The sequence below is a fragment of the Castor canadensis genome, chromosome 14, assembly GCF_047511655.1.
Source record: "Castor canadensis chromosome 14, mCasCan1.hap1v2, whole genome shotgun sequence".
Taxonomy (NCBI): domain Eukaryota; kingdom Metazoa; phylum Chordata; class Mammalia; order Rodentia; family Castoridae; genus Castor; species Castor canadensis.
The window spans coordinates 73258409-73281061 of NC_133399.1; the positions used below are offsets into that span (position 1 = coordinate 73258409).

General features: G+C 37.1%; 1 protein-coding gene across 2 annotated transcripts in view; it reads right to left on the reverse strand.

Moving 5' to 3' along the window:
* Positions 1-22266, reverse strand: part of Fgl1 (fibrinogen like 1) — a 46995-nt gene extending 24729 nt beyond the window's left edge. Inside the window, exons 1-3 of one of the 2 annotated variants that reach the window (XM_074054763.1) lie at positions 22130-22266; positions 9477-9556; positions 7168-7348 (exon numbers count right to left, since the gene is read on the reverse strand). In XM_074054763.1, the coding sequence (XP_073910864.1) occupies positions 7168-7348; positions 9477-9539 (244 nt within the window). In that variant the 5' untranslated portion in view covers positions 9540-9556; positions 22130-22266. Of the gene's footprint in view, positions 1-7167; positions 7349-9476; positions 9557-11150; positions 11173-22129 lie in introns of those variants that run through there. The other variant, XM_074054764.1, reaches the window with a different exon arrangement.
* Positions 22267-22653: the final 387 nt, after the last annotated feature.

A 22653-nucleotide genomic window follows, 5' to 3' on the forward strand; every position in this document is an offset into this window, starting at 1 on the left:
TCTCCCAAAACTAATGAACCAATAAAGAAATGGGCACGTGAACTAAACAGAACTTTCTCAAAAGAAGAAATTCAAATGGCCACAAAACACATGAAAAAATGCTCACCATCTCTAGCAATAAAGGAAATGCAAATTAAAACCACGCTAAGATTCCACCTCACCCCTGTTAGAATAGCCATCATCAGCAACACCACCAACAACAGGTGTTGGCGAGGATGCGGGGAAAAAGGAACCCTCTTACACTGTTGGTGGGAATGTAGACTAGTACAACCACTCTGGAAAAAAATTTGGAGGCTACTTAAAAAGCTGGACATCGATCTACCATTTGATCCAGCAATACCACTCTTGGGGATATACCCAAAAGACTGTTACTCCAGAGGCACCTGCACATCCATGTTTATTGCGGCACTATTCACAATAGCCAAGTTATGGAAACAGCCAAGATGCCCCAGCACTGACGAATGGATTAAGAAAATGTGGTATCTATACACAATGGAATTTTATGCAGCCATGAAGAAGAACGAAATGTTATCATTCGCTGGTAAATGGATGGAATTGGAGAACATCATTCTGAGTGAGGTTAGCCTGGCTCAAAAGACCAAAAATCGTATGTTCTCCCTCATATGTGGACATTAGATCAAGGGCAAACACAACAAGGGGATTGGACTATGAGCACATGATAAAAGCGAGAGCACACAAGGGAGGGGTGAGGATAGGTAAGACACCTAAAAAACTAGCTAGCATTTGTTGCCCTCAATGCAGAGAAACTAAAGCAGATACCTTAAAAGCAACTGAGGCCAATAGGAAAAGGGGACCAGGAACTAGAGAAAAGGTTAGATCAAAAAGAATTAACCTAGAAGGTAACACCCACGCACAGGAAATCAATGTGAGTCAATGCCCTGTATAGCTATCCTTATCTCAACCAGCAAAACCCCTTGTTCCTTCCTATTATTGCTTATACTCTCTCTACAACAAAATTAGAGATAAGGGCAAAATAGTTTCTGCTGGGTATTGAGGGAGGGAGCGGGAGGGGGTGGAGTGGGTGGTAAGGGAGGGGGTGGGGGCAGGGGGGAGAAATAAACCAAGCCTTGTATGCACATATGAATAAAAAAATAAAAAATAAAAAATAAAAAAAAATAAAAAAAAAAAAAAAGAAAATGTGGTATCTATACACAATGGAATTTTATGCAGCCATGAAGAAGAACGAAATGTTATCATTTGCTGGTAAATGGATGGAATTGGAGAACATCATTCTGAGCGAGGCTAACCTGGCCCAAAAGACCAAAAATCGTATGTTCTCCCTCATATGTGGACATTAGATCAAGGGCAAACACAACAAGGGGATTGGACTATGAGCACATGATAAAAGCGAGAGCACACAAGGGAGGGGTGAGGATAGGTAAGACACCTAAAAAACTAGGTAGCGTTTGTTGCCCTTAACACAGAGAAACTAAATCAGATACCTTAAAGCAACTAAGGCCAATAGGAAAAGGGGAACAAGTACTAGAGAAAAGGTTAGATCAAAAAGAATTAACCTAGAAGGTAACACCCACGCACAGGAAATCAGTGTGAGTCAATGCCCTGTATAGCTATCCTTATCTCAACCAGCAAAAACCCTTGTTCCTTCCTATTATTGCTTATACTCTCTCTACAACAAAATTAGAAGTAAGGGCAAAATAGTTTCTGCTGGGTATTGAGGGGGGGGAGAGGGAGGGGGCAGAGTGGGTGGTAAGGGAGGGGGTGGGGGCAGGGGGGAGAAATGAACCAAGCCTTGTATGCACATATGAATAATAAAAGAAAAATGAAAAAAAAATAGCTGTCTTGTCTGATCCCATGAGTGTTTTTCTACTTTCTTTCACCTGATTTCTTCCACCAATTAAATTTTTAAATATGTATTGAACATTTATTATATGCCAGCATCATTTTAGATGCTGAAAATGCAATAAGAAACTAGACAGTCTAGCAGGGAAGATAGACAATTAAGCATGCAGTGACAATAGTCCACGATAAGTGTTAAGATACAAAAGTAAAGAGCACTTTTGGGGTATATTTTTCAGGCTTCAGGGTCAGGAAAAGTTTCCTGAAGAAGTTGAGGGCTAATCTAGAACCTGAAGGATGAGCAGGAGTCAGCACAGGAGAAAGAGTTAGAATAGAGAAGATACTCCTGATAAAGGAAAAAGCTAACCCAAACCCTCAAAGGCTGGGGAGGGAAGATGCTATTGAGAAAATGAAATAAATTTAGTGTGCCTGCAATGTAAAATGCAAAGGAGAACACAGCAACACATATGTCCATGTTCTGGTTCTGCCACATACTTTCATTTTTATACCTTTGAAATTTATTTATTTATTTATTCCTCCTGCCAAACTGAAATTTTGTATCCTCTGACCTATATCGCCCCAACCCCTCAATCCCCAGCCCACCCTCAGCCTCTGGTAACCACTGTTCTCTCTGCCTCTGCAAATTCAACCTTTACAGATTCCACACACACAAAAGTGAGATTGTTCATTATTGTCTTTTTATGCTTGGCTTATTTCACTTAAAATAATGTTCTCCAGATTCATTTGTATTGTTGAAATGTCAGAATTCCCTTCTTTATTTTCAGGCTATACAGTATTCTATTATGTACATGCCACATTTCCTTTCCATTCATCCATTGATGGACACTTATGTTGATTCCATATTTTGAATACTGCTGCAACAAACATAGGCCTGCAGATATCTTTCCCATATGCCAATTTCATTTCCTCTGGATATATACTCAGTAATCAGATTACTGGATCTTATAGTAGCTTTGCCATATACTTCTGGTCCCATACCTATGAGGCCTCCATGAGGCCACTATACTCATAATACTAGAGCTTTCTCTGTTGGGGCCATCTCCTTCCATTGCCAAACATACTTTTAACAATTTTTTGGAGGTACTGGGGTGTGAACTCAGATTCTTGTACTTGCTAAGCAGGCGCTCTACCCCTTGAGCCATGCCTCAGCCCTTTTCACTTTAGGTACTTTTTGAGTAAGGCCTCAAATCTATGCCCAGTTGAGCCTGGATGCCAATCCTTCATCTTATGCTTCCCCTCTATAGCTGGGATGACAGGCATGCACTGCCACACCCAGCTATTATTGGTTGAGAGAGGAGTCTCACCAACATTTCTGCCTGGACCAGCCTCAAACTGTGATCCTCCAGATCTCTGCCTCCCAAGTAGCTGGTTTTATAGAGTGAGACACCGTATCCAACTACTTTTAGCTTTTTATTGCTCCACTTTGAGTTCCTGTGACCTAGAGCAGGTATTACCTAAGATCACAGACCTTCCTTTATTCTTTTCTTACGCTCCCTTTCTCTCCCTCTCTTATTACTCCCACTTTCCTCTTTTCTCTAGTTTTGATAATGCACTTAAGAGTTTCTGATTGCTGCCTTCCTGCTCTCCCTGAACTCTTTTCTGACCTGGGGTGTGTAGTAGACACAGCAAGAGGAGCTGAGCAAATTCAAGATCATGTGGGAGATTGTGTCAAATATAAATGACAAAGAGTATACACATCTTCCCCAAGGAGACTGAGGTGGGACAGGAATAAATATGATATACAAATTGGCTCATTTAAATCAGGATTCCATCTAATTTTGCATCTAGTTTATTGTGGTCTGAATGTGTTCTACAAATTCCTATGTTGAAACTTAATTGTCAATGATAATATTAAGAGGTAGAGAGCCTTTATAAGGTAATTAAATCATGAGGGCAAACTTTCAGGAACAAGATTAGAGTTCTTACAAAGGACTGCTGCCATGTGAGGACAGTGTTTACCCACTCTGGAGGCATCATCTTGGAAGTGAAGACCAGGTCTTGACCAGACACCAAGGTGCCAAACCTGCTGGCACCTCGATCATGAACTTCCAGTCTCTAGAACTGTGAAAAAAAAAATTCTGCTGTCTATAAACTAGCCAGTCTCAAATATTTTGGACAAATACAAATGCACTAAGACAACTGTGTAGCCCAGTTTATCTTTGAAATATTTTTTAAATGACTATATTTATAAGTATTTCTTGTGTTCTGGGCATTTCTGAATGCTTCACTAATTGTGGAAAATAAATTTCTATTATTAATAAATTACCCAACCTAAGGTATTTTGTTATAGCAATTTGAATAGACTAAGACATCCTGCTTGATAGAAGAGCACAAGAGGCCATGTGGAAGGCTGCTCTTATTTGCTACTTGGTAGCAGAGAGCAGAAACCCTAGCCATACTATAACTCATGCCTTGTTAAGGAAGGAATGCTCCACTGTTTTGTGGGCTCTATTGTTCTTCTAGTGTCCTCTATTTAGACCTTTGAATGTTTCTGAGGAAGGATCATGTTGGATTACTCCTTTCATTGACTCACAGGTCCTGGAAAGTACATTATCTTAATGTGATACTCTACATTTTCAAAAATGGCACATTTTATTCCCTAAAAGATTCCCCCATGTGTTCATCAACAAACTTATTTTCTACCATGAATTTAAAGCAGCATGATGTTGGCTGACACATTCAATTTGCTTCCTGGATTTAGGAAGCAAAGTTCAAAATATAAAATCCATTCATTCACTCTTCACTATCAAGATAAAGGATCAAGTGGAGTATATAAAAACATGCCTAACAAAACCCACTGCCAATAGATGTATCTATCTCACCATTAATGGATTTCCCCAAATTTTCTTCACTCTACCATCAAGAACACTCTACTCCATAGCAACAGTGGCTCATGACCCTACAACCTCACTAACATTGCACGGATCAGTCAAGTTCTGACATACTGAGCTTTTCCTAGAAGGACTAAGACATCCTCTGATGGATCAGTGACAGAGAGTACACAGGATGTACTGTAAATGACCACTTCAGTTACTTTTCTTTATAAAGGTACATCTTTTGTAGGACAGAAGCTGATATATATGGCAGTGTAAGGTATATTAATTTCCAAAGTTCCATAACAAGATACTACTGACTGATTGACTTAAACAATAGAAAATTCATTTTCTTTTCCTTCCTTCCTTCCTTCCTTCCTTCCTTTTTTCCTTCCTTCCTTCCTTCCTTCTTTCCACTTGTTTCCTTTTTTTTTTGCACTATTAGGGATTGAACTGACAGAAATTTATTTTCTCACAGGTCTCCTTAGTTCTGGAGTCTACAAGTCTGAGTATCAACAGGTTTCATTTCTTCTGAGCCTTCTGAACTCAGCTTGCAGATGGCAGTCTTCCCCTTGTGTCCCCCACTCCCATATTCTTTATTCTGTATGAATGTATCCCTGATGCCACTCTTTATGTCCAAATTTCTTCTCCTTATAAGGATACTAGTTAGATTGGGTCAAGGCCAACTCTAATGGTCTCATTTTAACTTAATCAACTCTTTAAAGGTACAAAAGCAATAATTTTCATAGGTACTAAGGTTAGGGCTTCAGCACATGAATTGAGGAGGAGCACAAAATTTTTCTCTGTGAACCAGCCCCGTGAATCATCCACAAAGATTAACTATCCTGACCCAATTCACCTATAACATCCTTTCTTCCAGCCTGTGTCTTACTGATGTGTTCCACAGATTCAGGATAGATAGCTGATGTTCCCAGGGAATACCTGACCACATTACAATCGAGCCCCAAACCTTAACCAGTGAAAAGGGCTTCATACAGAACTACCAAAAGGAAGGAAAGCCTTCTCCTTGGTGACTGCAGGCAATCTTGGACCATCTCAGCCTGTTGAAGGAAATTTGGTGAGAAGACTGACTTGGTTTTGGTCTTGAATAATCTCACCTGTATCCAACTGAAAAAGCACAAGTCCTTTTCTGTCCTGCAGGGATGCTCATTTAATTGATCTGGAGGGGCACCTAGGTACTATTTGTAGATAATTCCCCATGGATCACTTGCATTTGCATACATTTTGCCATGATAGCTTATGGTCTGGACTATTTTTTAAAGGTTATTTTTATAGTAAACCGTATCAGAAGATGCAGTTTTGTTTGCTGTTCACTAAAATACAGCATCTCCCTCTGGGGAGTACATTTGCTTATAACTCATTATAAAATACTGGGGTTTCCTAGGTTCAATGTTTCCAGCTATGACATAGGCCAGCTGGGTTGTTGGTATCTGGGGACAAGGGACATTGATACAGACATGAAGCTTATGCCTCTGATCTGGGAGTCTCATGCTTCTTCTACAATCCACTCAGGCTAACTTGTTAGCTTGCAAAAAGAGTAAAATCCCAAGCCCTTCATACTTCTTGACAGGCATCAGCATTTTAGAAGGTCACCATGTGCTGCTATTGAGAAGCCATGGCTGAGAATCACTGTCTTCCAACAATATCTACTGATTCTGCGACCTCTTAGATTGCTGTCCTGACCCTTTCACTGCCTTGCATAATGTTCACCGTAGTTCTCTTCTTAGGTTCCTATTTCCATTTCTTTGCTCCCTGGGATGGCTTCACATAGTCCCTTTGTAGTTCCCAGCCTGTTTTAACCTGAGCTGTTCCTCATTTCTCTTTGTTCCATGTTCCATATCCAAAGGCCATCCTTGACCCCTACCCATTCTCACTCTGCAAGCCAGTGTTTCTAGCCTCCTTCTGATCTGTCTAGGTGAGTAGGGAAAGCATTTGGGGTCTAAGGATCAAGACAGTGGGTGACAGAGGTATCAGAGGGTCAGGAGTCTTGGGCAAAGGGTTTGAGCAGAAAGAGATTAGGATCTTGGTAAAGAGAGAAGAGAGGAACATTTTATTGAAGTTTAAGTTCTATGGTTCTCACAACTCTTATAATCGACACTGGTATTTTTAGAAGCGTAAAATAAAGATGCTTTTATTCATATAGGCTTAGCTCATATTAAACATCTTCTACAGTCATAACAGAAAGAAAAGGGAAAAACATGATAGAAGACATTTAAAATTGATATAATGTTTCATGTTGCTAGCAACTAGAATAAGAAAAGCTTTTTAGCAAGATTTGAAGTGAGCCTAGCATGGTGGTGCATGTCTGTAATCCTAGCACTCAGGAGATCAAAGCAATAGGATAACAAATTTGATGTCAGCCTAGGAGAGATAGTGAGATGTTGTCTCAAAAACAGAAGAAAAAAAAATAGACCCAAAGAGAATAAATACCCACAACCATCAGTGCACATGTATGTGTGAAGTAAGTTATTAAAGCACTCAAATCAGTTCTGACCTGCATACTGCCTCTTGCTTCCCAGGTCAATGACACTGTTCTCTTCTCCTTTATCAAGAAACTGGACTTCCCTCTCATGCAAAAGCTGAGCAATGGTGACCTGTTGCTGTTTGACCCGGATCTCAAGCTGCTGCACCTGGGCTCTGAGTCGTGCCTGCTCCTGGGAACAGTTCTCCAGAGCCTGCAAATCAATGAGCAAATCATTTTCATGGAAAATAAATGTTGCTAATAATTTGGATAAATCAATGACTCAACTTTGATTTGTCTCCCATTTCAGAACCGGAAAGTTCTACTACTATTTGCTATTTGAAAAATAAGAAATCATGGCTATGCTAACACTCCTGAACTAAAGAACCAAATAATATAAAACAATCAGAATGACTCTGATAAGAACTTTATAGTTGTTATCTCATTTGATTCACAGAACAATTCATGAGGTAAGAATGGTTTGATTCTGACAAGACTTCCTCACAAATGCTTAAGAGGAATCTGGATTCATCCAGCTCAAAGACCATGCTCTCAATCCTTCCATGATACTGCTTGTAAATTTTCTAAACAGTAAAGTGCTTTACAGAAATTAATTGTACCATGGTATGTTAAGCCCCCAAATAAATGAGGTTCTTGAATGACTTTTGGTATATATGTGTTGTTAAAATGTAATTTAATGTTTATAATCTGATCACATATGGTCATCTTTAGAAGGGATGTTAATGTAGACACTCATAATCCCCAGTATCTCTCCAATTTACCTGTTGCTGAAGATTTTACTGAAATCATGTTAACCTTTCACTTATTCTATATTTTTCTCTCTAATACCTCAAAGGGGGATGGAAGAAGTCTGAATTTGTCTGTTTATATACAGACAAATATAGAGAGTCTACGGGCTCCTTTCTAACCTGACATCTGAATGATCAGAACTCTTAGATAAGCAAATATTGTAGTTAAATTGGGAAGGAGAGTTGCAGAGGTGGGTCTCCTAGGAAGGGATACTGAGCTAAAATGCCTCAATAAACACTCTTGTGTACTCAATTCTGGGAGAGACCCTTGAAAAAGGGCTTACTTTCTTTTTTTTTCAGTGCTGGCGAATGAACCTTGTGCATGCTAGGCAAGTGCCCACCACTGAGCTACATCCCCAGGCCCCATCTCCCCCCTTTTTTACCTTGACATCGATATTTGGAACTCATGTCAGGATCTCCTCTGATAAGTCTGAATGCTTAAGTCTGATAAGTTATGAATTTTAATATGTAATTGCTTTATACTACCATTATACAAATGATTTCCTAAAACAGTCACTCAATTATAGTTAGACATATTTCTTAATTTACATATGCATAACATACTAGTCCCATCCTTACAACAACCTTGTATTTAGTCTATAAATGTGAGAACCTACTGTGTTCCAGGCACTCTCTAGGCAGCCAGGACAGGATCTTATGTGGGGTAAAGGAAAGAGGTACACTGCCTTCCTATGAAGGCTGATAAATTCAGACTGTAAATTTCTGGAGGACAGAAACTTAGCCTACAACCTCAAAGTCTCCCAGCAATGGAGAAGCTATGATAAAGCCTCTCCCTCCCATCTCAAGCTCCAAGTCACTGCATCTGTCCCAAATAGGATTATTTCCTATTTGCCTTGGTACTTTCTTCTTATTGGCCTTTGATTTATCCTCTCTAAGAGAGTTATTTGCTTAGTCCCTTAAGTCACTTAGGCTAAAAAATGAAAGAGAACATTTTATGGTGTCTGGATCCTGTGTTCTTTTACAATAGTGGTCAATTGGTTGTGATGTTGTTAAGTATAGTGCACTATGAAAATTAAAAATAGCTGAAGGTATTACAGGCCAAGTATGTTCAGTCTTTATGATGCTGAGTCTATGGGTTTAAGTAACTAAGTTTTTCTTTTTCCAGAGCTCAGAGTAATAAGCATTTTGTCCTTTTTGACTCATGAATGGAAAAAGACACAAGTTCATTGTCATTACTTTTAAATAATCTGGGTAGTCTACACCAATAGTGTCCAATATTAGAAAGTCCAAGGCAAATTATATGCATTATGACCACTTTTAAATTCCTGACATTATGTTAACAAGGAAATAACCCAATGAATTTAAAAATGTTTTACTTATTCTTGTGAAATACTGATCTTTACTTTAAAAAAATTTAAGCATTTGTTATTATTTCCCAGGTGATTCCACAAGACTTTTTCATCCTCCTCCCACTTAGTTTTTTCAGTGACAATTTTACATAGGTTTCTGCAAAATAAAAAATCCAATTCAAAGCAGACATTATAAATACAACAGTTTCCACAATAAACTTACCCAGCTTTCTCCGCCCATCATTAGAGTGGTGGCAATGAGGATAAAACTGAGTATCATCTCCATTTTCCCCAGTGAAAGAACTATAAAAAGAAAAATGATTGTGTAAACTTATCAACTTAGAATTTTTTGTGAGTCCAGAATTGGGTTCAGACCCAATGAGCTCCAGGAGGTCGGATGAAGCTCTGAGCCATCCCTAACCTGAGGGGTGCCTAGAAAATTATCTTGGACTTTCCTAGCCTTCTGCCACACAAAGTGATGCTCAGGGTAACCTTAGATAGAATTGAACTTGTTTGATAACACAGACACACCTTAGGCAATTTACTAAAATGCTCCTGAGCTGTTAAATGGAGACAGTGATTTCTAATTTCTATTGCTACCTTATAGGACTGTGGAAATTTTGAAGTAATATTTTTAGATACCCTGGCATATATGTGCTAAAGGAATAGTAGCTCATCTTATATATGGAAGACTATTTTTATTTTTAAAAGAAGAAAGCTATAACAAATTTAAGGCAACATGCAATGTTTTTCTGATGGCATAATGTTAGGCAAGTACCCAAAATAATATAAAATATTAAGCCCTCTAAAGTTGTGGAAGAATATTAACTTTATCACTTCATTTTTGTTTTGTTTTGTTTTGTTTGTTTTGATATAAGGCCTCACTATTTATAAAGTCAGTCCTTTGCAGTGCTAGGGATAGAACCCAGGACCTTGTGCATGCTAGGCAAGTTATCTCCTACTGAGCTGTATCCCTATCCCTTAAATCAATCTTAAAGTCATGACTCAAAAAAAAAAAATGCTCATACTTAGAATAGCTTCTGTGTGCTGCCACAGTGAGTTTTCATAACTCTTAGAAGCTAAGAAGCCTACATTTGCACAATCTTCAAGTAATTTTTATACCTATGATTTTTGCTACAAAAGAACTGGAACAAACTGAATTATTTTTTGGCTCACTTTTATTCTTATAGAACCCATGGCCACTAGCCATTTTCATGTATCATTTCCTTCACTTTAGTATCTGAAGAACTGGTTTCTTGCTACACACCAAGATCACTTGGGGAGCTTAAAAAAAAATCTCCGTGTCTAGGGTTTAAATGCAGTGTCTACAGGTAGCAGTAAAACCTTAGAATTATTTTGAATTTGATTTCACTATTCAGCAAAGTTTAGGATCCAATGATTTAAGCACATACTTAATAAACAATTTTTAAAGCCTACACCAACAAAGTGGGTGGTTGCCAGCCCTCCCAGGGTCAATGAAAACAGTTACAGAATGGGAGGGATACAAATTTAATTTAGCAACAAAAAGCACAGATAGATACTTTGAGAAGAATTGTAAGATATAATGTGAAGTTTTAGAATATGTGAAATTTTTGCATTCCCAGAGAGTTATACACAGGTTTCCAAATGTAACTGTATAATTTTACTTCACACATTTGTGCTTCTGACTTTATTTTTAAAGCCTACCTATGTATTTTATAAGCCTCATGTTATTCAATCCAACAACAACTGGATAATGCAAATACATCCAGATGAGTAGTTACAAAGGTCAAATCACTTCCTGAAAGTCACACAACTGGTATGTGGAAGACCTAGAAACTTCCCGTCTTTTCTACCTTAAAGGCCCAAACCCCTAATCTGTGTATAACTCTCTGGGAATCTACAAGGCTTTCCTTACCTGCATGGAAATAGGTAGTATAGAGGTTCTACAACTTGGCCTTCTCCAGCAAATATCATCCTCTCACTGCTGAACATGGCTTTGACATATCTATTCCTGCATCAGACACTCCTCTAAAAGAATATCAGGTCAGCTTAGCCAGAGAGGAGACAGTTGCCCAAAAGCAGAAGCAGCCCTGGGGAATGGTAGTGTTAGCAAGAATTTGTTGATGGTCATTCACTGGCCCAGCACATGCTAGGTACTGTAAAAAACAAAGCATAGCTGCCTCAGTAAGGTAATGTTTTGGAGAAGAAATGAAAATGAATATTAAAATAGGAGTTAATGATGAGTATATGAAATAAATATAAAACCATATGCAAATAAATATAAGACTAACTTTTCCCAGACAACCCCTCAAGACAAAATGAATTACTTTCTCCATCATGATCCCATGTGACTACATTAGAGACCAAAGTAGCATTTATTCATTCAATAGACACAGTTTATGTGCCTATTATGTTCCAGGCACTGTGCCAGGTGATGGAATTATTGTTTGGCCAGTGATTTACATGTCTCTCCAGCTGCTTCCCTTTGCCCCTTAGAGTAAGATATTTGGAAGCAAAGGTTATATCTTGCTAATTGTTAGATCCCCAGCATTTAGCTCATTGTGATCATCCCCATAAAAGTTTAATTGTTGCCTCTGCAGAAATTATTACCCAGGAAGCAAAAGCATTGCCAAAGGGGAGAATGTGATCTCTTTGCCATAAAACTAGTGTGTTTGTACTGACAAACTTTCTTCCTCTGTGGGAAAACAAGAGGCTGTGAATGTTGGGCAATTAGTGTTAAGAATGAGTTAGGGGATTTCAATTGGATTGAAGCATGAGTTTTTTGGGTTTTTTTCTTGCTCACAAAATCCCAATAGAAAAGGAATAAATAAAAAAAATAGGAAAGACGTGAATTAATGGAGTTGAAATGAAAGGAGAGAAGACACGTTCATAGATGAAAAAAGCATGTGGGCAGTTGGCAGTCTTGCTCCGCTGAGAAAGCAGCAGCACTGCGACCAGCAGAAGCAAGCTAGCGCCCAAGATGATGTAGGACTGGAGGCTCCAGCTAACTTGGAAGGCAGGGGGCAGGCAGGGGGCTGATGCCAGATCCTCACTAAATCCTGAGCAGCAAGGTGAAGCAGTATTCACTGCTTATCCTGTGCCATCAGCATACAGAAGGTTTACTTTCAATTGGGAATGAACCAGAGAGGCTCCAGTAGGGTGATAGCAGGAGTACTGGGGGTGGGGGGGGTGGGGGGCACTAAGATTGATACTCCCCCAGGCTACTTCTATCCCTGTAGCCAGGCAGGGAGCTCTATACCCCTCCCACAGCTATCCAGGCCAGAAAAATCGGGATTCCTCTCTGGAAGAGCTGAATAGCTTCATGGAAAAGATCTACAGAGACTGGTGTTGAATAACTTTCTGACAAAAGAGGCTTTCCTTGACTGGTCATTCTCCAGAGAAGCCCACTGGTTGGCAAGCCTCATTTATGCTCATGAGAAAGGTATAGGCACAATAGTTTGCTTATTTCTTTCAAAGGAGGTCTTCTCTCTGAAGAAAGACATATTTTAAATGTCATTCTGTTTTTGTATTTACTTAAACTGTCTAAAGAGAAATACTGAATGTCTTATATTACAGTACTGGGCAGAAGTCCATACAGAAGCAACTAATTTCCCATGAAAATATACAATATTCTTGCTATGACTTAACCCTTTCACCACAGTGTTAACAAAATAACCAAAATGCATAGAAAGAGGTTAGATGCTGAGTAAATTATAGTTAACTGTGTAAATAAAAAAACACAATACAGTTACCATTACAGAAAAGTTCTAATAAGTAAAAAGTATCAAAGACCCATTTTTTCTTTTTTTTTTTTTTTATCAAATGGGATTTTTTTTTTCAAATAGCATTTTTTATTGTTTTATTATTCATATGTGCATACAACGCTTGGGTCATTTCTCCCCTCTGCCCCCACCCCCTCCCTTACAACCCACTCTGCCCCCTCCCTCTCCCCGCACCCCCTCAATACCCAGCAGAAACTATTTTGCCCTTATCTATAATTTTGTTGAAGAGAGAATATAAGCAATAATAGGAAGGAACAAGGGTTTTTGCTGGTTAAGGATAGCCAAACAGGGAGTTGACTCACATTAATTTCCTGTGCGTGTGTGTTACTTTCTAGATTAATTCTTTTTGATCTAACCTTTTCTGTAGTTCCTGGTCCCCTTTTCCTATTGGCCTCAGTTGCTTTTAAGGTATCTGCTTTAGTTTCTCTGCGTTAAGGGCAACAAATGCTAGCTAATTTTTTAGGTGTCTTACCTATCCTCACCCCTCCCTTATGTGCTCTCGCTTTTGTCATGTGCTCAAAGTCCAATCCCCTTGTTGTGTTTGCCCTTGATCTAATGTCCACATATGCCCTTGATCTAATGTCCACATATGAGGGAGAACATACGATTTTTGGTCTTTTGGGCCAGGCTAACCTCACTCAGAATGATGTTCTCCAATTCCATCCATTTACCGGTGAATGATAACACTTCATTCTTCTTCATGGCTGCATAGAATTCCATTGTGTATAGATACCACATTTTCTTGATCCATTCGTCAGTAGTGGGGCATCTTGGCTGTTTCCATAACTTGGCTATTGTGAATAGTGCTGCAATAAACATGGGTGTGCAGGTGCCTCTGGAGTAACCTGTGTCACAGTCTTTTGGGTATATCCCCAAGAGTGGTATTGCTGGATCAAATGGTAGATCAATGTCTAGCTTTTTATGTAGCCTCAAATTTTTTTCCAGAGTGGTTGTAGTAGTTTGCATTCCCACCAACAGTGTAAGAGGGTTCCTTTTTCCCCACATCCTCGCCAACACCTGTTGTTGGTGGTGTTGCTGATGATGGCTATTCTAACAGGGGTGAGGTGGAATCTTAGTGTGGTTTTAATTTGCATTTCCTTTATTGCTAGAGATGGTGAGCATTTTTTCATGTGTTTTGTGGCCATTTGAATTTCTTCTTTTGAGAAAGTTCTTTTAGTTCACTTGCCCATTTCTTTATTGGTTCATTAGTTTTGGGAGAATTTAGTTTTTTATGTTCCCTATATATTCTGGTCATCAGTCCTTTGTCTGATGTGTAGCTGGCAAATATTTTCTCCCACTCTGTGGGTGTTCTCTTCAGTTTAGAGACCATTTCTTTTGATGAACAGAAGCTTTTTAGTTTTATGAGGTCCCATTTGTCTATGCTATCTCTTAGTTGCTGTGCTGCTGGGGTTTCGTTGAGAAAGTTCTTACCTAAACCTACTAACTCCAGAGTATTTCCTACTCTTTCCTGTATTGACTTTAGAGTTTGGGGTCTGATATTAAGATCCTTGATCCATTTTGAGTTAATGGTGGTATAGGGTGATATACATGGATCTAGTTTCAGTTTTTTGCAGACTGCTAACCAGTTTTCCCAGCAGTTTTTGTTGAAGAGGCTGCTATTTCTCTATCGTGTATTTTTAGCTCCTTTGTCAAAGATAAGTTGCTTATAGTTGTGTGGCTTCATATCTGGGTCCTCTATTCTGTTCCACTGGTCTTCATGTCTGTTTTTGTGCCAGTACCATGCTGTTTTTATTGTTATTGCTTTGTAATATAGTTTGAAGTCAGGTATCGTGATACCTCCAGCATTGTTCTTTTGACTGAGTATTGCCTTGGCTATTTGTGGCCTCTTGTGTTTCCATATAAATTTCACAGTAGATTTTTCAATCTCTTTAATGAATGTCATTGGAATTTTGATGGGAATTGTATTACACATGTAGATTACTTTTGGGAGTATCGACATTTTTACTATGTTGATTCTACCAATCCATGAGCATGGGAGATCTCTCCACTTTCTATAGACTTCCTCAGTCTCTTTCTTCAGAAGTTTATAGTTTTCCTTATAGAGGTTGTTCACATCTTTTGTTAAGTTTACACCTAGGTATTTGATTTTTTTGAGGCTATTGTAAATGGAATTGTTTTCATACATTCTTTTTTAGTTTGCTCATTGTTAGTGTATAGAAATGGTAATGATTTTTCTATGTTAATTTTATAACCTGCTACCTTGCTGTAGCTATTGATGATGTCTAGAAGCTTTTGAGTAGAGTTTTTTGGGTCTTTAAGGTATAGGATCATGTCGTCTGCAAATAGGGATATTTTGACAATTTCTTTACCTATTTGTATTCCTTTTATTCCTTCTTCTTGCCTAATTGCTCTGGTTAGGAATTCCAGTACTATGTTGAATAGGAGTGGAGATAGTGGGCATCCTTGTTAAAGACTCATTTTTTTCCCCAATAAGTCATCCTTTTATATATTAATACCATAGAAATTGTAGCAACAATTTAGGAGAATTCTAGTGTTTCACTCTTTCTAGTTTTAGTAGCTATTTTTCTTTAAAATTTAATCATGGATTGAATACCAGATGCTAGATGTACAAGGTACTTTTATATATAACTTATTAAACATACTCAATTACATTAAAATATCAACCTATATTAAAATATAGAGAAAACTAACTTTATCATGACATGTAAAATGTTTTCCAATGTAGAAGAGACCTGCTTTGTGTTTTTATAGAAGGTAAAGTAAGGGAGACAATTGCAAAGGAACAGAAGTGGCAAAAAATGGAGAACAAAGGGTAAACAGGTTTGCTGCCAATTGATATTTTCTAATTAAAAAATGAATCTTAGAATTACTTAAAAATTGTAGGTGGAGTTAAGTAGTGTCATAAAAGGTAAAATCATTTCCTTTAAGATGCAGACACCAGTTTCACTGAAGAGCCACAAGGCATAGTGTCCTAAACCTTACATTTGCTGATGTTGAAATCATAGCTACAAAACTAGCAATATTTCAAGTTGAAATGAATATTCTAAACCAAAGACATCTGACATTATGATCAAACATATTTTCATTCTGGGGGCATTTTCATGCCTCTTCTGTCTGGGAATTCTAGGAAGGATCTGTTATTACCATTGAACCATCTGTTAAGACTCTATTTGTGGAGAAAGAATAATTTCTTACTATTATTGCAATCATTTACTTTAAATATATATGGAATGAAGACATAGTCACCTTTCAAATTGAGCATGGCAATCAAATCATTCTAAGATTTATTTTCTTACACAGTTTGCTATAACTGGTTTAATCTTGTTGATTTCAACACAATTACATGCAATTAAAGCTTAACAAAATACAACAAATCTTTAAGACATGAACCTCTTTTCCTTCATCAGAATAAAGGTTAGAAATAAATGGAAGGAATAATATTTTGGTAATGGCAGAGAAAAATTGCTGAGTGGGTCTTTTGGGATAATTGCTCTCCTCTGACAAAGACAGAAGCAGCATGCATGGCCTGGAGCAGTATTAAAGAAGGGATTAGCTGGCCAGATAGAACATAAGGCTGTGGTGTTAGTTATAGCCAAAGGACCAGAAAGGGAAAAGGTGTTCACTCCATCAGTCCAACAGGTGGATTGGAAACTCGAGGAAAACAATCATCTGTAACCACACTGTACTTTAGTCTGAGGATCACTAAACATGCTATTAATACATAATTGGCCATTCTATTTTATAATTTTATACTGCTCACAGTGACAATGAGAAAATAAACAGAGGTGTACCTACTGACTTCCAAAGACCCCACCTCCAGGAGTCTCCTCAAAATCTCTCAAGCCTCATTCCTTAGTACTTACTGGGTCCTTTCTTAATACTTTAGGTTAAACTATAAGAAGCAAGATACTTGAACACTTTTTTACTTTAAAAAATGGCAATTTTAGGCTAGACATGGTAACTCATAATCCCAGGTACTTAGAAGGGAGAGATTGGATCACATTTGTAGGCCAGTCCAGGCAAAAAGTTAGCAAGACCTTATCTCAACAAACAACCCTGGTGTGATAGTTCATGCCTGTAATCTCAGCTATATAAGAGCAATAGGTAGGGGGATTGTGGTCCTAGAAAAATGAGGACCTATATGAAAAACAATCTGAAGTAAAAAGGGCTGGAGGTGTGGTTCAAGTGGTAGTACTTACAAGAGCAATGCCCTGAGTTCAAATGCCATACCACTAAAATAAAATAAATAAATAAATAAAATAAAAATAAATAAAAAACAAAGTACCTGTGGCTTATTTAATAAGAAAGAAAAACATTTAGCAATAGTCTGTTTTTATATGAATTCTTCCTTCTATGCTAATACACTAGTATGGTTGTCATTTAAATATGTAAAAATGCTAATGCACATACAGTATGTGAAATATCATGGTTCTTCCTAAACTAATCTTCAGGATGATTCTGGATTACAGCATATACTTTATACTAAATGAAGTTAAAAATACAGAAGCAAAGTAACTTATCTGAGAAAAGACTCTACGTTCAAAATTTATACTGTATCCAACCACTTCCCACCATCTCTGTTGCTACCTTCTGATCCAAGCTATCATTGGAAGATTCCAATGTTCCAAAGCAGTATGTTTTAGAGGATTACACTAGGATAACAGTCTAAACTGTGTCTTTCCTGTGCAAACCAGGATATATGGTTACCCACTGCTGTGATTAGATGGGCCCTCCAAATTTTATTTCATAGAAATGTAATCCCCAAATTCATATGTTAATGGTGTTTGGAGTTGGAACCTTTGGACATCTGCTGGGTTTTGAGAGTTATGTCCTCAAAAGTGGATTAATCCATTCATAGATTGATTGATTATCAAGAGAATGGAAGGCTTGCTCTGTCTCACCATGTGATACCATCTGCCATGCAATGACCCAGTGGGAAGGCTCTCACTGTATTCTAAGCAGATGTCAGTGCCATGCACTTGAACTTCCCAGTCTCTAGAATCATGAAGTATATAAACCTCTATGATTTATAAATTACCCAGTCAGTGATATTAACCACACAATAGAAAATAGATTAAATAGATTGCTCTGGCCACATTGGCCTCTTTGACATCTCTCTCTCTCTCTCTCTCTCTCTCTCTTTCTCTCTCTCTCTCTCTCCATCGGTAGTGGTACTGGGGTTTAAACTCATGGCCTGTGTTTGTTAGATAGGCATTCTACCACCTGAGCCCTGGCTCCAATCCTTTTTGCTTTAAGTATTTTTCAAATAAGGTCTTGCATTTATGCCCAGGCCAGCCTGGACAATGATTGTCCTTTTTATGTTTCCCACGTAGCTGGAATGACTGGGGTCTTGCTAACTTTTTGGCCAGGCTAACTTTGAACTTCGATCTTCCCAATCTCAGTCTCTTAAATAGCTAGGATTACAGGCATGAGCCACTGTGCCAAGCTCTTTGGCATTTCTTGAATACACCCAAATAAACATATCTCTTGGGGTAATTGCATGTGCTATTCCCTCTACCTGAACTACTCTTTTAAAATTCACCAGGGTTTGCTCTGTTAAATCCTTCAGATAGTCAGAATTACCTTCCCTGACTATCACATATAAAGAAGTAATCATCCCCCATACAAACAGCATCTCTGTGACAATGGGTTAAGCTTCTCCTTGGATATAATGAAATATTATATTATGGTTTTTGTCTTCTAATCCATCTACATGTAAGTGCTGTGAGGTAAGCAACTTGATCTATTTTATGCACCGCTGTATCCTAATGCTTGATAGTTAGGTGCTACGGTATTAGTTTCTTTTTTTTTTTTTCAGTATTAGTTTCTTAAGGCTGCTGTAACAAGTTACCACAAAATAGATGGCTTAAAACAAAAGATACTTGTTAGCTCATAGCTCTGGGTAATAAAAGTCCAAAATTAACATGCTTCCTCCACAGACTCTAAAGAAACTCCTTCCTTGCCTTTTCAAGCTTCTGGTAGTTGCTAACAGCCCTTCAGGTCCTTTTGCTTATCTTTCCTGGGGGCCTTTGTATCTAAAGTTGCCTCTTCATACAAGGCACCGGTTGTTGAATTAATGCTCATCCTAATACAGCATAATCTCATCTGATTTAATTACATCTACAAGACTCTATTTGCAAATAAGATCACCTATACAGGTAATAGAAGTTAGAAGTGGACATATTTTTTGAAGGGGACCACAATTCAACACATACAGGTGTTCAAAATACTTGTTGATGGGATGAGAAGAAAACTTGTGCGCATAAAGCAGAATTTTAGAGCTTTCCAGTATGCTATTATTTTACAGTTGCTTACTAAAAATCAAATTCTTTTGGGTTTGCTGAATTTATTAGTTGTCTCTACCGTATTCCCTCCATCCTCTCCATCCTCTCAGCAATAAGTAAGAACACTTAAAAACCTGTATCTTTGATAATGCTTTGCATGATTTACAAATATGACATTTTTGTATGTGATAGCTTATTTTGGTTTTAAAGGAGAAATTTGAAATTATAAAATCAACAAAGATAATAAGTACCTGAAAACTTTATACTTATGATATTTAAAATTTGGCTATCTCAATAGGGTAATACCATTGTCACAGCTCTCTCCTAATGAATTAATGAATTGTTAATTTGACTCATGTTTTCAATTGGCAAGAAATACATTTCTTGAGCAAAATTACAACAAATATCCTGCTATTTTAAATTTTCATTTGTACACTTCTGTTTTTTAATTATTTTAATCTCAAAATTTATCATTAAAAATAAATAAGCACAGTGGCTCATGCTTGTAATCCTAGCTACTCAGAGGCCAGAGATCATATCTTGAGGTCAGCCCAAGCAAAAAAAGTACGTAAGAAGACCCCATCTCAACCAGTAAAAAGCTGGACATGATGGCATGCCACTGCCATCCCAGCTATTCCAAAAGTGTAAATAAGAGGATTGAAGTCCAAGCCTGCCCAAGCATAGAGTTCAAACCTATTCAAAATATAACTAAAGCCAAAAGTACTTGGGGGTGTGACTCAGGCAGTAGAGTCTGCCTACCAAGTGAAAGGCCCTGAGTTTGAACCTCAGTACCACCAAAAAGTTTTTAAAAGTAAACAAAATTTATTTTAAAGCTCAAATACTTAAAAGTAAAATAAAATACCCCTCTGCCTCTCCTTAATGGACATTTCTTAAACATGTAGTCAATTCCATAGTTGTCAACACATACTCATAAACTTTTTTTTAATGTTACAGAAGAACCAAGAATAATTGTTTTATTATGAGCAAGCAAAAGACAATTAAGATGAAAATAGAAAATATTTTCATAAAGCATGTATAAAAAGATTTTAGTAGAAAGCATTATCCTAAAAGTCTGGAACATACAGGCCACATATCAAGGGAAGTAAAATCAGATTGTCCAGTCAAATATCATTAACACTTGAGAGAATGAGGGAAATTATTTGCTTAAAGAATAAATAGGCCAGGTATGGTGGCATACACCTGTAATCCAAGCACTCGGGAGGCTGAGGCAGGAGTATTGAGAATTAGTGGTCAGCCTGGCTACATAGCAAGTTTCAGGCCAGATTGTACTATATAATGAGAGACTACCTCAAAAAAGAGGTGCTCTGGCACATACATTTGTATATAGCATATATTTTTAATGTGTATATAAAAATAATTATATGATACATATTATATAACTTACAAATATTGATTTACATTAGATTTGCTAGAAAATAAAAAGTGAATAAAAGTATTTTGGTTGGTCTTGAGTCTTGGTGTTCTGAAGTTTCCACCTCATTACCTTTAAAATCATCAAGTATGCTTCATCCCAGAGAAAGGAGGCAGCTCCTTGTCTGGCAGATACTTACACAAGAAAGCATTTGACAATGTCATCAAACCTTTTTTAAAGTGATATATTAATTTGACTATCTTAAAAATAATTCCTGAGAGAACCTTGAGTCCTCTAAATTTCTCAGTGTCCTGATTTGTAATTCTAGTCAACATCTTCTACAGTGCAGAAGAAATTTTTGCATTAAGTTTTCTTTGAAAATCTGGTCTCCATCAATCATAGTAAGTCGTTATTTATTCTGCAATCTAGCTTGCAGTAAAGTTGTACTAAATTATTCTTCTCCTTACTCTACAATTAGTTGCATTTCCTTTTTGCTTTAGGTTATTTCAAATTATAAATTATTATAATAATTATTAGAAATTATATAATTAACTATAAAATTAAAATTATTTTTAAATAGTTACTGTATGATGAGTTACATTATTTTAAGACTGTTGGGGGTATAACTCAGTGGTAGAGCATAAGTGAGGCCCTGGGTTCAATCCCGAAAACCTAATAAATAAATAATTTTAAGGCTATAAATCATAATTTCTTCCTTACTAATTGTTTAAATTAGTAAATTATACTTCATCAAATTAAAGGCAAAAATGTTAAATTTGGAAATGAAAAGTACCGTAGCTAAAATGTGACTTTTAAAAACACATTTATAAAACAAAATATATTAGTTGCATGTAGAATTTCAAAACTTATGCTTTCATAGTGCCATTATGAAAGGATAGAAGATAAAAAAGTACTTTAAGAAAAAGTTATTGAAGAAGCATGTTTGATAAGTTTGCATTCATGAATGAACTATAACCTTAATGTAAGACAGCTAGTTAAAAGTTTACCAATAACCAAGACTTAGAGGCTATTTTATGCTATTTTCTTCCACTTTTCCCCTTTTTTTGAAAATGAAATATAACTGTACCTTTGTTATTTACATCAAGAAGTTATAGTCTATGAAAGCTTTAAAAAGCGAAACATATTTGATCCCCGAATAGGTGAAATGAAGAAAAACATTTACAAAGTGAAAATTACAATTGGTCCATTTTATTTTTCATTTTGCAGACTAAAACTGCAAATCCTATCATTTGCATCAAACTCCCATCCAATTCACTCAAAATACAAAGAGAATGGGAAGAAGATCTAATTCTAAATCTCTTTTCCAAGTTGCAGAAGCTGCCTTCTCTCTCCTCAGCCTGATCTCTCTCATAATCAATTGTTATTTCTTGAGTTATGGTTACTATTATTCTTGTGAAAATAAATTAGCATTATTAGAGTGAGGTCAAAAGTGCAGAGACATTAAATAACTTGCCTAAAGTCAGAAAAGAATCAGAGACTCAGCTCAGGCTTGATCCAGACACTCTGCCTCCCAGGATCCTCTAACTGAATTCAGAATTTGTCTTTTTTTCTCCATTATTTGATTAGAAATAGGGACAATGTTGATTCTGGCTTTAGTCCAGTAACAACATGAGGAAATCAGTTTAACTGGAAAGGAAGCTGAAAAAAAGAAAAAGATTCAAGGACAAATCCCAGTGCTCTGATTATCGTCCATTTCTCCCCATTTGCATGAAGTTTTATAAAAGATACAATAATGGATATTTATTTCAACTTCATATTATTGTGTTCATCCAATAATTTTTGTACTTTAATGTCAGTAATGCCCAAATGAAGATGAAGTCCAGCTGAAGCTTTGTTTTATAGATGCTAAGGGTAATGAACTGTTACTTGTAAAGATATGAATTTAAGTATAATTTCAACTAAAATATGGAAAGAAGCCAAATTTTTCTTAGTTATATAAATGTGACAAGTTAATAATTGCCAAGTTGAAATGGTCAG